General features: G+C 40.5%; 2 protein-coding genes across 3 annotated transcripts in view; one reads left to right on the top strand and one right to left on the bottom strand.

Moving 5' to 3' along the window:
• Nucleotides 1-376: 376 nt before the first annotated feature.
• On the top strand, nucleotides 377-3,034 carry si:dkey-30c15.13 (uncharacterized protein LOC558731 homolog). Its single transcript, XM_020932202.2, has 7 exons — nucleotides 377-574; nucleotides 658-828; nucleotides 1,576-1,686; nucleotides 1,770-1,826; nucleotides 2,274-2,381; nucleotides 2,466-2,612; nucleotides 2,785-3,034. Exons 2-7 carry the CDS (start codon nucleotides 658-660, stop codon nucleotides 2,836-2,838), a joined length of 648 nt encoding a protein of 215 aa, XP_020787861.1. The 5' UTR covers nucleotides 377-574; the 3' UTR covers nucleotides 2,839-3,034.
• A 2,900-nt stretch (nucleotides 3,035-5,934) lies between these two features.
• The window catches only part of frmd4a (FERM domain containing 4A), a 105,753-nt gene continuing 95,075 nt past the window's right edge, over nucleotides 5,935-16,612 (bottom strand). For both annotated transcript variants that reach the window (XM_055155663.1, XM_055155664.1), the window contains exons 17-24: nucleotides 16,105-16,336; nucleotides 15,485-15,541; nucleotides 15,027-15,264; nucleotides 14,388-14,543; nucleotides 13,895-14,230; nucleotides 13,097-13,653; nucleotides 12,293-12,395; nucleotides 5,935-9,814 (exon numbers count right to left, since the gene is read on the bottom strand). In XM_055155663.1, the coding sequence (XP_055011638.1) occupies nucleotides 9,712-9,814; nucleotides 12,293-12,395; nucleotides 13,097-13,653; nucleotides 13,895-14,230; nucleotides 14,388-14,543; nucleotides 15,027-15,264; nucleotides 15,485-15,541; nucleotides 16,105-16,336 (1,782 nt within the window). In that variant the 3' untranslated portion in view covers nucleotides 5,935-9,711. The remainder of the gene's footprint in view (nucleotides 9,815-12,292; nucleotides 12,396-13,096; nucleotides 13,654-13,894; nucleotides 14,231-14,387; nucleotides 14,544-15,026; nucleotides 15,265-15,484; nucleotides 15,542-16,104; nucleotides 16,337-16,612) is intronic.

Here is a 16,612-nt window from a genome sequence, read left to right as displayed (position 1 = left end):
CAAATAATTTCCCTTGTGGATTGTTTGTTTAAGGCTAAGTTTGTTTGGAAGTTTGTTTAAGTCTAAGTCTAAGTCTAAGTCCAGCATGTAACTTTCTGGAGGTGGTCACCTGTATTATTCCATGGAAATAGAAAGTTAAAGCTATACTTCAGAACATTCTCTATAGATGAGTTTTATGCCATACAATAGAAGATTCTACCTGATAATTTAATTATTCATTTAATATTTTTTAATACTTATAAAAATGCATGTGAAGTTGTTAGAATTCAATTTTCTTTTTCATAACCTTAATGATAATATCAGTATCATAATGATTTGTAATAAGTCCTAAATTGATTAGCTCTTATCTTGAGCCAATCTCCTCCTCAGATCAGATCTCTTGTGTCAGTGGCAGGTCAGTGGTGGACTTTGAGCAGGCAGCTCCCATGAGCCGCCTGAGTTAAACTTTGACCGCGGACTGTACGGCTAGAACAAGTCACTCCTAGAAAAACAGAATATAGAGATCTTATGGTTTGAATATTTTTGACATGTTTACACTTGTGATGTCGCGGTCTGCGGATACCTCTGTGTAAAGGTAAGCTATCAGATCCAATAAAGGCCTTTACTCCATGTACTGTTTTGTATCACTGTAGGTTTATTTGTTTGTGTATTTGATAGATGTCCCAGAACATGTTCCAGGAGGGGCTGTACCAGGTTTATATGCAGAGCTCCTCTCCAGCGCCTCCTCCTGGTACACAGAGCTCACAGGGCACACAGGGGGATCTGGACAATGCCAGGATCCACCGCTGGTTTGGAGCAGTGGTCAACACAAGACTTCTGGTGTCAGGGGTGAGCTCTCAGTGTTTACAAATACTAGGAAACATATTGTATTATTGAGAATGGCCAGGAAGGGTCTGCTACTTATTCACTAGTATGTGCTCTGGGATAAGCATGGCTTTACACTCTTGCATTTATTCAATTATAATTTTTTTTATTTATAAAAAAATATATATAATAAAATAAAAAATCCATTCTTACTGTGAGCAAAAATAACCCACCACAGATCTCACTTGTAATTTGGCTAAAAAGGTGAAATGCCATACTGAGGAACATCACAGGCAAAATAATAACACCTCCATGGGGACAAGAAGATGGCTCACCTTTACAGGAAAAAAAAAAAAGCAAATTGCTTTATTTTACAAATAAAAAAAATAAAAAAAATCTAGTTAAAATATCTAACTATAATTTCATATAATATTTAACACATTTAACATCAAAGGTTTATCGACATAAACAACAAAACACAGTGTTGCTAGAATTACATTTTTCCCAGTATATAGTCAACAGTTTTCTATGTAGTCAATGAAGCCTGTCTCTCAAACAGATGCATGTTTATATAGTAGCATACACTGTATAGACCCCAGAGGTATTAACCCTGAAGTCAAAATGGGTTAAGTCTATTGCACAAGGGCTGCAGTACCAGGTTTGAGAGTGAGATCAAACACTTACTTCCTGCCTTAACAAGCCACTGTATCATGAACTGTATGCAGATTTAATTTGCTCTCTCCATGCTCCATGTTGGGTCCTACTCCTCAGGTGGTCCAGGTGCTCAGTGCGGTGGCCTGCGTTCTCACCACAGTCATCTACACCTGTGTGAGCTTCAACTGTGCAGTTTCTATGGCGACGCCCGTCTGGTCCAGTTTAATGGTGAGTTTGCATCTGCATTGGATCCACAGACCATCACTTACTCTGTGCATAAGTATGTTTACAAACACCTCTATCTCCTGCAGTATTTGGCCTCAGGGTTTTACGCAATGGAGGCTCAGAGGAAGCCCAACAAAGTCAAGGTATGGACCAGTGTGATGTATAATAAACTAATAATATATATTAATAATAATCATAACCTGGGTACCACAAATGATTTTCAAATGGTGTTCAGAACCTCTAAGTGCGTCGTGCGTGGTAGGATTTCATAGATTATTTGAAGATAAATTTCTAGTTCTAATTCAAATTGTTTCCTTCTTCTGTGTAAAAATATTAAGCAATTTATAACAACTGGGACAAGATCTCCTGGCACAAGATTTCACAAGATCTTTTTGCCACAAGACTAGAAAGTTACTAAAGTCTCTAGTTTCTAAAATCCATCCTGCCACCACAATTTAGTTTGTAAAATGCTTTAAATTAGAAAATCTTTAAATTAGAAAATCTAAAATAAAAATCTGTAGTTCGTTTGACTATGCAAGTTATGTAAGTCAAGTATAGACTATATAACCCTTAACCCTCCTCTCTTATAGGTTATAGCCCTGATCGCTGCTAACATCTTCAGCTTTGTGTTTGGGTTCTCTGCCATGATGAGCACCAGCCTCAAACCTCAAGATGCCGCTTCTCTCAACACTAAGCAGGTAAACCCTATGTACAACCTTTCACATGTGCTAATTTTATAAAGGCTAAAGCCACAAGTATGAAAGTTCTCCTGTTTGTTCCAGCGGGTGGGTGCATATGTGGCCAAAGGCAGCTCCATCACGTTCACTGTGCAGTGTCTGCTTGCCTCTCTCTACATCCTGTTCCTGTGCTGGAGAGGCCTGAAGCGCTACAGCCACACAAGCACACAGGCCTACAGCCGAGTGGCACAGGTGAGGGACAGGCAGAGGTGAAGGATGGGCGCAGGTGAAAGAGGGATTGAAGCAGAGGGAGGAGCACAGGACAGAGGGAGGCTGAGTCATAATTATTATATGACTGTGTTCTGATTTTAAATCGTTTGATTATCAACATGTAATAATGGCGTTTTTTCATGTTTTTATCCAGGAGGCAGAAGACACAAATGGACCTCTTCTTGAAAACATGGAATACAACCTTTGATGGATGGTGTTTGAACTGTGTAAACCAGTTACTGTTTTATTTGGGGAATTCAGTTAACCTGGCTATAGATACTTTCAATTGTGTTCCAAATATGAACTATAAATTATTCTTTTATATTATAATTTTGTTGTTTATCATTTTTATTAACTATCATTCAATACTAATAAGCAGACTCAATACTTATTACTGATTCCATTACCACTATTATAATAAAAAAGACTCTTTATTTAGACAATATAATGTGAACATTAAATCATAGTACTTTGTTTTACATTACCATGTGGTGTTATATCTGTGTAACCCCTCAGTCGTCCAGGTAAGTTCCATAGTGGTCCATGGGCATACACTAGCCTTTGTGCTCTTATACTTGTTCTGATGCAGCTCAAGATCATTTTAAAGCTATACAGGAACTGTAATTTCTGTCCAGTGAATGTAACTTTTTGTAGTATTCCTGCTCGGAGAGTATTATGCATTTGAGACATTTGACCACCAGAGGGCGCCATTGTTTTGTGTTGTGAACTTTGAGCATTGACCAGACATTTCAGCCTTTTCTAAATGTCAAGTCTCATCCATCAGCTTTTGTTCAATCTGCTGTGCTCCTGGTAAATGTCACACCACAACCACGTTCTGTTCTTCTGGCAACTAGTATTCAAGTCAATCTATTCAATACTTTTACACAACAACATCTGATTTATCAGACAAATAAATATATGAAACAAAGTCTAATTAAAACATAGGGCTGTTTTGAGATATCAGGAGATTCATGTCTCTCCAGGTTGTCCCAAACCAGGACAACCTGGAGTGACATGAATCTACTTCAGTTCAAATTTTTTGTATATGTATTGGTGTTCAATAAAATAAGTCAGACATTGTAAAGGTCAAAATTATGAACTGAACCAAAATGTATTTATAAATTATGTCAAAATTTCATCAAATCTTATGTCTTGGCTCATTGTCTCATCCCTAGTAATTTAGCTACCAACCAAGTTTTAGCCACAGTGCTGTCATAATGTCAAATTTTTGCTTTTTTAGCCAAAAAAATATTCTAAACTAACTTTTCCTTTTGGTTGCATTTATTGCACTAAAAAAAATTAATTAAAATAAATAAATAAATAAATCCCCCTGCTTGTTTCCTATTGTTCCTATGATATGACTCATGTTTATTTCCATAGAATTTTCCAATATTTGTTTGTAACTGTACTTCCCTGGAATCATGCAGCTGACATGCCAGCTTTAGTCCTGCTTCAATCCTGCTTCAATCCTGGTTTCGACATGCTTTAGTCCTGATTTAGTCCTGCTTTAGACTTGTTTTAGTCCTGCTTTAGTCCTAGTTCAGTCCTGATTTAGATTTGTTTTAGTCCTGGTTTGGTCCTGCTTTAGTCTTTGCTTTAGCTCTGGTTCCTGACACACATTTGTACTGGCTCAGATGTTCACAGACCTGTGCAGGAGTGAAAAAATCTGTTTGAGTGTAGTTCTCACGCCATGTGGACCTAAGCACTTCCAGCTGCTCCAGACTGGGCCAGGCAGGGAAGGGGAGGGGCCGGGGCTGTAGAGGGGAGGGACCGGGCAGTGAAGAGAAGGGGACAAGTAGTGAAGGGCAGGGACCAAGTAGTGAAGAGGAGGGGCCAGACGGTGAAGGGGAGGGGCCAGGTGGTGAAGAGGAGTGGCCAAGCTGTGGAGGGGAGGGGCCAGGTCATGGAGGGGAGGGGCTGGGCCGTGGAGGGAAACTCTGCACCATAAGTCAAATATGGAGTTCATTAGAGAGTTTGAACTGACTGACACAGAGGGAGAGAAGAGCAGAGAAGGGGGTCCTCAATAAATCTGACTGAACTATAAACATCGTAAGGAAAACGAAGGAGATCAATTATTTAAATTTTTTGAAGATTTGCTTTGTTTCAGATGACATCACACCTTTCTATTGACCAATATTATTTAATACAGACGAGGGCAGCTAAAAATGCTGGTTTCAGTTGTAATAATGTAAGTTCTTTGGTCTAGTCACGAATAGAAATGATCAGATTCAAGTTTTGTAAATTTTCCTTTTGGATATTTCATGTCAAAGTACAATGTGATTAATAGGGAAAACTGACTCTCGCCTCCATCTGGGAGTATGACATCATCCCATTCTAGCATCTGAAAACCACCAATCACAGCAGGTACATACAAATGAGACATGCGGATATAGTCCTTTGTAATGTTTCTGACTCATAGACAACTGCATCCATGACTGATCATCTATAAACACATTCATCTGTCTGCTCCTTGTTGCTGGTGATTTGTGCGTCTGCAGTTTGGAGGAAAGTCTTGTCTGAAGCAAAAGTGAGAGGAGGAGATGACTCAGACTGTAGGATCCCTCTGATGAGATAACATGAGCACACCCCGGACCACCTAGAACATCAGCATCTAGACATAAATGCAACTTTCCGTGGATTTCAATGAGACAAAAACAGATAGAAAATTTGAGCAACAAATTATTTCAGACTCAAAAGCTCAAGGCCTATGAATAGTAAAAGTAGTGTCATGCAGTAGTTGCTAATTAGTTGTAGCAATGTTGTAAATTTTAAGAAAGTATAAGCAGGTAACAATACCAGAAATAGATGTACTATTAACAGCGCTAGTCACAGTACAGTTTGCTGACCATTACAAAAACATTAGCAGAAGTAAGCCCAATGCTATTGTTAATTTCCCTTTAGCAGTGGTAGTGACACAAGTAGAAGTAACATTATTACTAATCAGTAGTATTAAGTAGCCCTAGTGAGAGCTGTAGTAGTCCTATTATCAGAACTACAATAACAGTAGTTTGATTAAATGTAGTTTAGTAGTAGTTGTTGTAGTTGTAGTAGTGGTAGCTGTAGTGCTATAGTACTGTAGTAGTAGTAGTAATAGTAGTAGTAGTAGTATTAAGTAGCAGTAGTGGTAGCTTTTCAGAACTACAGACCCAGTACATAGTAGTTTGGAGCTTTTGCTTGAGTAGCATTATTATGAAGTAACAAAACCTAGCAGTGCAGTTTCTCTCGCCAACACAAATTAAATGACACAGTCCATATCTGAGAACATTCATCAATAATTTATTTTCCATAATCTCAGGAACCACCACGGATTCTCAGCTTGAAAATTCATCCATTTCCAACAACACAGTTTTGAAAAATGTAAAGTTACTTTACAAATTCTTAATAGAAAAAAGAATAAATTAACTGTGGAATTCTGTTATTTTCCCCCAATTCCACATTTTTCTACAACAATTTAAAATTTCTGGTTACAACATAAGTGATAAAATTAAGTTACATGCTCTATCTGGTAGGTCGATGGTTCTATTCTAAAGGTCCCATATTACGCAAAATTGACTCTTGTGAGCTTTAAGCCATGTTAGAATCCTCCTAAAAAAAACATACCCGGAGAAGTGTTGTGGTTCATTCACGCATGATTGAGTAACCCTTTACTATTTGTCTGTCTATGTCTCTAAAGCTCAAAATGCTCTGTTCCACCTTGTGATGTCATGAACCGGTAGTTTTCAAGTTAACAGCTACCTTTTACCTTTTGTTCAGAAGACTGGCAATTCCAGGGCTGAAACCATCCAAATGTTTGTAATGAAGGTGTATGGAGTTTAAAAACACAGTGGAGCACTTCCTGTATTACCACACGACATCACAACATATAACATGAATCAAAAATTAGCATAATATGGGCCCTTTAAACTGTCAAAATAAGCTTTTGTTTGCACATCTGGCATTGAATCTATTGTGAATAAGTCTAAGGATCCTACGCGACGAAGCAGTAACTAGTCATTTGTAGCACCTGAACGGGTCGTACAAGGAACTTAAAATTCTTATAAAAGTTGTTAAAACGGAGAGTCAATGTTAAAAACCCCACCTATACCTTATACAGTGTCCCTCGCAACATAAGGGCAAATCTGATATACAAAAGCGCACAGGAAACAGCGGCGTGTGTGGAACCGGGTGAGGGAGCGTGTCACTTCATCACGTCGGGGTCAGAGGTCAATATGGGGTCAGAAACAGGGTCAAAATGCTGGAAATGTCGGCACACTGGACATCGATGAGGGGGCTGTCTGATTGGCATGCATTTGGGAGTCAATGCTTTCGAAATTCTACAGAAGGGACAAAAAGCTGAAACAATTTGAAAAGATTTTACAATTTTACAATAGAATTTATCGTAGTGCTGAAATTTAACTTAAAATGTCTACTTGGAAATAATTTTATCAAGGGTAATGTATCAAGAATCATGCAGAAAAAAATTATAATAAAATGTGCTTTTCTAACCTTTTTGTAATTTTTGATTGTTAGAGAGGTGGTTTTAAATATCTCGTTTTTCATATGGCTTTATTTGGGGGGTTTGGGATCAAATATTTTAAGTGCATATGACAGGTTGGAGTATGTTTTCACTAAAACATAGTTCACATGATTGTATTTTACTTAATTTTGTCCAGTTTTTTGGTTCTTATTTATTCATTTACTTCCTGGTTGGACTCCGCAGATATGAAATACAGAGGTTATTTCAGAACTGTTACCTAGCAACCATAATGTAAACAAAGGCCAAAACTTGTTTAATTTTGTTAAATCAATTTTGAAACTGCCAGAAAAATGTCTTCCTTGTACACCAGGTATTCTGATTTTGAGCTGAGCGCTACTACCTGTATTTTTGTACTTTCTTTCCACAAACTCTCACTTAACTGATGTAAAACTATAATAAATACTGACCACAGCAAGGTATTAACCCACCAAACCAAGTCCAAGGAAAAAAAAAGAGAAAAACATCAAAACTTGTCATATGCACTTTAAGCCTAACCAAAACTTAAAAATGTGTCATTTCGAGTGATTGGATTAATTTTGGCAATTAACATCCAGCAAGAGTGTGTTTCTATTTAAGGTGTAAATACTTTGCTTATATTTAATAGTTTTATAAAGGTACAAAATCCATGAATCTCATTTTTGTACCCTTTCCATTGCGACTGGAGTTTGTTTCTTTGGCTCTATCTCGTAATGGCACCAAATGTCACAAATTTCCAACTAAATTTCGGAAATTCTGCACTGTTATGGTTCTTTTCCATTTTTTGTTCTTTTTTATATTTCAACTATTTCTTCCCAAATGATCTTGCTGGATTTACTGCTTTCAAATCTTTTAACAAAACAAAAAATCTAAATTATGACCAAGCTACTGAAAATTGTCCAATGTAATTTTGCAATTTCAAAACTAGGCCCTTTTGGACTGTATTAATGTTGTGCTTTAAGTTAATGAAGTAAATGTATAAAAGCCACAAGCTAAATGGGTTAATTGCAATCAGTACTTTTCTATTTCAGTGAACTTAAAATAATTAGTTTTTGTCATGAAGTCAGTATTTTAAGTTGAAGCACCAGCATATTTGGCACTAATAAAAAAAACATACAGTTCACCATTATAAATAATATCTATATTAAAAAGGAACAAGTACAAATGATGGCATGATAAATAGCACAAATGATGAAGATGAGGAATTCATATTTAAACAATAGATTTAAAAATTTGGGGATGAAAATAAACAATTTTTTAAACAATATTTATATTTTTTTTATAGTCTTTGCGTGACAATTGTGCCACAGTATCTTGACATAATCCCAAAATTTTGAACACTTTTTGATAATTTGACAAGTTCATAACAATATGGCCTGGAAAAAGTTGTATTTTTTCATAGGGGGATAATTCATAGTCCATATAGTTGTTATTGCTATAGTCCATGTCTCGAAAATGTCCCAGAATCCTTTGCAACAATGTCACTTCTCCGACTTGTCTTTGGTTGTGGGTTCTTCTGACAGGAGTGGCGTAGTATCCATAATTCATATAGATCTTTCTCTCTTTTTCATAAATATAAAATGGGTTTGGACGTGTGAAAAGAGGGACAGGATTGTGGTGGCTCAAATCCAGCAGGTGAAGACTGACAGGGCAGTGCAGTGACAGGGGACATGTGCACCGCAAAAACTATGTCTGCTAGTGAGTTAAAGCCACTTGAATTTGGAATGGTAGTCTTGGTTTGGGCAGTTTGGACTCATTTAAGTATTTAAATGTAAGTACAGGAAAGAAAAAAACTGCAAATAAAAAAAAAATGTAACGGAATTATATTTGATTTAAAATGGACAAAGTATAATCATTTTACTTCAATGTGAACATTATGAAGATCATACTGAAATATCTTAAAGGTACTCTAAGTTTTCCACCACCTGCTTCTAGTTGCTTTGAATGTTCCCAAGTATGGCATTCAAGTTTTCCATGGAGACAAGCAATTATCGTTAACAGGCAAAGTTAGGTCCGTTCACAGAAAGAATGTATGTTTCTCATTTTGTTAGCAATAAAAAAACACACCTGTAATTGAATAAAAGCAAGATTGTTATGTTTAATGCCATTCATTCTTGGTAACATTCTTGGCAAAGTAGCTCCATGGAGACAAACAGGTGGCAGACCCTCAAACAGAAATGTTAGTGCACCTTTAAAACCAGGGGAAGAATCTACATCACAAAGTAAATGAATCTACACTTGTCCAAACGACTCAAACCCAGACCCACATTCTAAACTGCAGCCACGGCAACTCGTGCAGACATATTGTATTTTTGCAGTGTGATCCTGAAACAGTTTTTGCTGCTTTTGTTCAACATGTTCTGTGCTCTCCATTTCAAACCTCCCTGTGTTTTTTGCCCAGTCGCGTGTGTGCTATGCCCCCAGAGCTCCCAGTCTGTGAAAGCCCTTCCCGGAGGTCCTGGGTGGGGGGTCCTGGGTGAGGGTCCTGGTTGTGGATGGTGCTATGAGGGGCCTGTAGGGGGCGTATGGGGGGTACAGTTGTAGGAATGTCCGTATGGGTTAGACCGCGTAGGGCTCTAGAAGGAGGACTCAGACCAGGGTCCCGGGCTTGGCCTTGTCGCGTCCGTACCACTGCACGTCTGCCAGCTCGGAGCACAGGGGGCTGCCGAGGAAACAGCAGTCACTGAACGACCTGCGGGAGACAGCCATGCATTAGAGACTTAAAGATGCACTATGTAACTTTTTGGTTGGGCGTCTGTCAGCTGGTTGTTTCTACAGATATGTCATTGCTCTGCCTGGAATGTTCCACAGCTCTACCTTATATGTATGCATTTACAGGTGGTTTTACTGCTCAAAAATACCTAGAAAACCAGGCATTTGCACTGTGAGTGAGGTCGCCTCTCCCCAGATCTGACTAGTAACTTTATTTGGTCAGCTCTCCATGAACATATAAAGGTTTAATGCCATACTGTGAAACATTCCAGACAAAGCATCTCCATAGAAAAAAAACATTTCATGGACCCTCCACCAGAAAAGTTACACAATGCACCTTTAACTAAACACAAAGTTACTTATTTTAAAATTCTAATGTGAGACACCAACATTCCAGATCAAGTGTCCACTGGGAGCATGTTGCATCAGTATGATATGTTAATTATTGGTGATACATATTTCCATATAAAAGTTAAGTATAGACACAGACTTGGAGACATGTGGGTGCTTCTTTAGTAAAGTGAATGTGAGCCCCGTGAAACAGAGCACAGCAGAGGACATGCACAGACCAGCCCCACAGAAGAATAATGTGCTCCTCCATCAGTGTCGCCCCCCGCTGGATAACACGTGACAGGGCCATAAAAACGCACAGCACGATTTATACCTTCTCCTGTACCTGCCCGCTCCTCACAGTGCTCACAGAGGGAAGCTAGGCTCGGTTATAATGTCTGCGAAATAAAACCACATCTCCTGTTTTAGATTTGGAATTTTTTTTAAAAGACAAAAACAAAAAGGAATATCTAAATGAGTTTAAAGTATTTGAATGTTAATTATAATCAGGATAGTTTTGATTAGATTTATATGTAACCTTTCTGGTAGATGGGCTGCCACCTTTTTGTCTCCATGAAAATGTTCCACAGTCTATCTCTAAGGCATCAAGCAGGAGATGCAGGACCAGGACAGGTTACAGGTCAAATGTCTGGAAAGGCAGGCCAACTCAGCAAGAATGCAAGTTATTGTGACTGCATAGTTACATTTAATTTAAAACTTTTGAATCCAAATAATCAATAAAGATTCAAGTCACTTCAACTTTTGAGGTTATTTTTGCAGTGTACATGTATATTATTGTCGTATTTGTGATTCTAGCAGATAGTAGCCGCACTAGCCCAGGCAGGTGCAGTACTAATAGCAGTAGGTGACAGTAGCTACTGTTGGCACTAGCGTCGGCAGATGACAGTCGCACTAGCGGAGGCAGGAGCACTAGCGGAGGCGGGCGCTTTAGTGACGGCAGGCGCACTAGAGGAGGCAGGAGCTTTAGTGACGGCAGGCGCACTAGAGGAGGCAGGCGCACTAGAGGAGGCAGGGCACTAGAGGAGGCAGGCCCACTGGCATTAACATTAGCAACAGTAGGGGACAGTAACACTATTATTAGCACTAGCATTAGCAGTAACGGAGGCAGGTGACAGTAGTGCTAGTGTCACCTCCTCTGCTAGCATTAGCACTAGCGGAGGCGGGTGCACTAGTGGAGCAGGTAACAGTACCTCTATGCGTCAGAGCCAGGCTGTGGGGCGTCAGAAGGAGAGCAGTCTGCTGTGCCTCTGAAGCAGAGAGAGGACAGGACACACACGAGGAGTTAGTGCGCACACACAAACAGTCAGAGCAACAGGCTTAAAGGGCAGTGTGAGACTTTTTTAGATTGTTTGGTAATATAGTGTGCTTCATAAGCTTCAGAACTGTAAGTGTACACTATGTGAGCCTATTAATCATCCACTCCTATTTTGATATCCATTCACTGTAAGGTTGTCAAAATAAATCATATGCAGACACTAGCTGAAGCTAAAACTAGTCTCAAACTCATATTCATTTGAACATGTATCGATGAAAAAAACTGAATGTTACAAAATGTAACTGTTTCTGAAATCTATATGAGAATTATTATAAGACCATTTGAGAAACGACTTGGGATTAACTAATCGGGACATGGTGCCATTTCGGCTGCAGAGCTCCAAAAACCACCACATAAGCAAACATCAGATTCACAAATGCTAGATGGTTGAAGTGTCTTGCCCAAGGACAAAACAACAGTCAGCTAACAAGGATTTACTCAGATTAGTTGGTAAGCGCTTCTATCAAGCAGCTATTACCCCCTCTAAGTCAATCACAGTTACTATCGAATTACAGAATGCTACAACTATCTCATCTGATTACTACTATAGTCTGTTGAGTATAAGTATTACGTGTTGAATCTACACAGTTAAAACTACACACTGCACCTTTAAGCATTTTAGAAGAAAAGTCGTGAGCAGTGAATCAAAGTGACTTAACAAGTTTCAACCCAAAAAGTCATCCAGAACAGTGAGGTTAGTGAACAGACTTAGAGACAGACTCAGTGCAGTGATAGTAGTTAGGGGTTAGGTTAGAGCTGAGGTCCAGTGCAGTATCTGGGGGTGCGTCTTACCCGCTCTGCCAGTTGAGGATGTGCTGGGGGCTACAGGGGGGAGTGGGGGTAGCTGCATGCTCACTGGATGGGGTCAGACTCCGCTGGCTGTGAGGGGAGGCCACTACGAGGAGAACACACAGTAAGCTGGGTCTTTAACACAGAGGAATAGGCAACAGACAAGAGGACATTGTACAAGTGCTGCAGACATTTTGGCTGATGAGGAGATACAGTAGCACAGTGATCAAAGTATCAAGTCTATTTCTTAGTATTGAAATCAAGTTTGAAATTTTTGTATTGAGACAACACTATCTGTCACCCAGCAATTTGGACAAGTATTGTGTATGGAAAGAAAACTAGTGACTGACTTGAGCAATAACAGGAATGAGCGGTTATACGATTATTCTATTATGCATTATATAGTGTCTCAAGAAATTAGCATTGACTGCTAATAGCCAACAATGCTTTGAAGTCTGTGGGAGGCAAGAATAAATATGCTGTTTAGACCTGATGTGGGCTGGGTTTGGTCAAGTTCTGCGTTTAGTCCCAGTTTAGTCCCAATTGTGTGTTTTGTGTGCATGTGTGAAAGCAGCCTTTGTATACTCTTTCACAAGATGATAAAAACAAAATCACTAGTTCCTAGAAATTTACAAATAACGCTTATGCCTTGGATTGATTGGATTGAAGTGCCTATGACACGTTAGACTACTAATTTTATGAAAAAACTTTTGTTTGCATTTTTTGTCATTGTGTAAAACTATGATTAATTCACTTTCTAGTTGATTTTCTAGTTTGACATGTAATTGACATATAGTTGACACTGACCTGGTGATCCCTTGGCGAGCGAGCCCACCCTGCTGCCTCTGCCGTGGCCTGGGGTGCTCTGCTCAGAGGTGGAGCTGGAGTGGCTCCTTTCCTTCAGGCTGCCCGAGGACCTCTGGTACCAGCACCTCAGCTCCTCCGATACAGCCGCCCTGCTCCCCCCTCCTCCCCCCTCCCTCCCTAACGATGGAGTCCGTACAATCTGTGAGCGCGAGGGTGTGAGCCGGCCCCCCTCTCCCCCCTCATCCCCCCCTCCCCAGGCCTCTTTGTACAGTCCTCCGGCCGTGTATGAGCTGGAGGTCTTGAACTGGGCTTTGACACTGTAGTGGCCCTCCTGGTCGCTCTCCAGGCTGCGTACCACCACGGGGTTGGGGCTGCCCTCCACATACAGAGGGTACTCCTTGATGCGGTACTGTGAGGAGGGCTGGCTCTGACTGTGTAGGTACACGCCGTGGTGTCCACCTCCTGTGCCTCCTCCACCTGAGCCTCCCCCTGTGCCATTCTTAGCCGCCAGGTTAGGCATAGAGCCGGAGTTAGAGGAGCCCAGCTGACCTGCAGACCTGAGGGAGGATAAACAGTCAAGTTGGTCTACATAGAGTTAGATATAGATGTAGTTAGATAAAACAATGAGGGTTTTTTTTTTGGCTTAAATTGACTTTAGTAATAGGCACTTTATTCTGAACAATACTAATACAATAATAGTTAAGTACGCCTACTATACTTTTACTTCAGCTACTCCTATAGCAGACATAAACAGACTAACCATAATAAAAACTATTTGAGCGTATCTTTGAGCCTGACCTGTGCCTTTGCCTCTGCCTCTGACGGGCCTTGGACGGTGAGTCCTCTCCCAGGGTGGAGTAGTTGGCGTTGCCCCCGGGCCCCAGAGGTCCAGAGGGGTAGTAGTGCTCCGAGCTGCTCTGGCTGGTGCAGGACGAGCAATCGTCCAGAGGGTCGGAGCCGTTGGAGGTACGGGGTGGTCCCAGGAAGAAGTCGGGGCTTCCCAGGGTGCCCAGGGTGTGCGGGTGGCCCTCACTGTCTGACGTGAGAAGTTTGCCCTGGGACTCCAAACTGGAGCTGCGGTTTCTAAAGTGCTGAGCGAGGCTGTGCAGACGGGTGGGGCTGATGTCCACCGACCTGGAAGTCATGAGGAACAAAACTAAAGATTAGTTGCTAGGAGAAGATTTTTTTTCATTGCAGTCTTACAGGGCACTGTGCAGTTCCTACATGACCATGACATGAAATAAATCAGGATCACCATGGAGGCCATGTTGACTGTTGGAGCAGGACTGACCTTGTGGAATGTACATAATGGGGGGTCCGGGCTTTCATGTCGGGGGTGGAGGGGGTGCTGGACTGACAGTTCCAGGTGGGCAGGGCTCTGACAGGGCTGTTCTGCAAAGAGCTACTGCCCCCCTCTGCACTGCCTGAGCTGGGGAAACGTCTATGACTGGAACAACACAGCAAAATAAAAGGAAATATGAACATGATGAGGATGGACAACAGAAAACTGAAGACATGGTCTCTGAAACCGCGATCCATGTTCCATAGAATATGACCTGTCGGATATGGTAGAGGGAAAGTTGATGGAATGAGTGAATTGAGTTTATAAAAAGTTGCAATAAACAGGCTCTGCAAATAATCAGAAATCAAAAGATTTATATTTTTGTGCCATTTTGATGAAATAAAAGTAGTGATTTCTCTCTCCAAACGGTTAAGTCTTCCCCCTTTCCATCTACCACTGATTAAAAATACCATATAAACCACAAATTAAAACGTTCAAAAATATGTCTTTGCTTATTATGCCTATTGACAAGTTCAATATTCAAAATTTGTGGACCAAACTGTAGGAAATTCTAGGACACAAATACAAGCTCTTTATGTGTACTAACTGCTTATTCTAGCATCACTTTGAACACTAGTGCAAACCTACCTGGAGTGTGAGGAGCGCTTCTTGATCTTCTCGTAGGGCTCATCCAGGGACGACTCACTCCACATCTTGGGTTTGATGGGAGACTTGTCGTAGTCGGAGCGGGTGTAGTGCAGGTGCCTAAGCCCGTCCAGGGACTGTGGGGGAGGGGGGCGGCTATGGGAGGGCGGCCGGGGGGGCAGGCCCTTGTGAGGTGACGCCAGAGGGGAGAAGTTAGGGGTGCCCGTGACCTGAGGATCATCTGGAAGCAAGACAAGATTAGTTTTTTTGAGATTTGATTTAAGTACAATGAAGTGTAAACGAAAATTTAACTAAAGACAAAAAAAACCCAAAAAACTAATCACAGCCCCCTTCGCTTCTCAAGCAATCTCTTCCGGTAACGAGTAGATTTCCATGTACTTGTTTTCCCTAACTACGCAGCATTTTTGAAGCACATGAACCAAAGAGATAAATATTCTCACCATCATCCAGGACAAGTGCATCCGATAATGAACTGTCTTCTGAACCGATATTGGCTTCTGTAGAAGAAAAAGAAACACTGAAATTAAAAACTGTAGATACATTTAAATTGCATCTTAATATTTTTTTTGTTTTGCTTTATTTTTGATCCACTGTTTTAAAAACTGAACACAAATTTCGCCATATGCAATATATCACAGTGACTCAGCGGTTAGAGCACACTTCACCCACATTACATAGTATTAAAGTGGTGTTCAGAGGGCCCAGTGGCACAGATTGGCAGCCTCACTTCTGTTAGTCTGCCCCAAGGCAGCGGTGGCTACAATAGTAGTTTACCACCACAGAGTGGAGAGTGTTAATACACTGCATAGCTCTTAGGGTGATTCAAAGATGCTATCCAATCTGATCCATTATTACCATCATTATCAAAAAGTGGGACAGAGACCTGTTCCACCTATAAACTATTAACTTTAAACTTTTCATTTTCTTTTTCTCCTTTTGCATTTACCCGCTTAAATTTTAATTATGCCAAAATTACTAAATCAATGAATATGTCAAGCAGTCTCTCAACATATGCAGTTCCAGATAAACGCTAAGGTAATTTTGCTGTAGTGTGTAGTACCTTCTATGATGAGTGATGCCCTCTGTGTTGGCTTCTTGCCCGAGCGGACCCTGTACTCGTTGATGGAGTTTTCAATCTCCTGGAGCTTCTTGAGGGCGTTCAGGTAGGACGTCTTCCTCTGCTTCTTCAGCTTCTTACTGCTCACATGAGGGTCACTGGCCAAGCGCCGTGCCGCCTCTGTGATCTGAGACTGGATTGCAAACTCCCTCTCCAGACGTTCCAGCTCCTCCTCCTGGCACAAACAAAACATGCATGAAATATTACTGGAATCTGAAAATATCTGTACTAAGAAAAATGGGCAAAAGTGTAGCAATATGACTTTGTAACTAATTTGAAAGAAAATCTACTTTAGATTTTTGGGATTTAATCACACTGCAGAAAATACATAAATCATATACATTTCAGTGTGCTTGTAGAGGACCAACGTGTTTTATTCACCTTCAGAAGATAAGTAAAGTTACAATAGCATAAAGTTAATAGCACAAGCAGGTTAAAGTTAAGATACAAT

Source organism: Boleophthalmus pectinirostris, unplaced genomic scaffold, assembly GCF_026225935.1.
Source record: "Boleophthalmus pectinirostris isolate CB_2022bp ecotype Guang Dong unplaced genomic scaffold, ASM2622593v1 HiC_scaffold_2, whole genome shotgun sequence".
NCBI lineage: Eukaryota > Metazoa > Chordata > Actinopteri > Gobiiformes > Gobiidae > Boleophthalmus > Boleophthalmus pectinirostris.
The sequence above is the reverse complement of the archived record's forward strand: the minus strand, read 5'-3'. Positions and strand labels throughout refer to the sequence as shown.

Excerpts from the sequence above, each read along its gene's own strand:
- si:dkey-30c15.13 (XM_020932202.2), top strand. The coding sequence starts at position 658 with ATGTCCCAGAACATGTTCCAGGAGGGGCTGTACCAGGTTTATATGCAG. Across the intron at positions 1,687-1,769 it reads CCGTCTGGTCCAGTTTAATG|TATTTGGCCTCAGGGTTTTA; the intron begins GTGAGTTTGCAT and ends TATCTCCTGCAG. Across the intron at positions 1,827-2,273 it reads GGAAGCCCAACAAAGTCAAG|GTTATAGCCCTGATCGCTGC; the intron begins GTATGGACCAGT and ends CCTCTCTTATAG.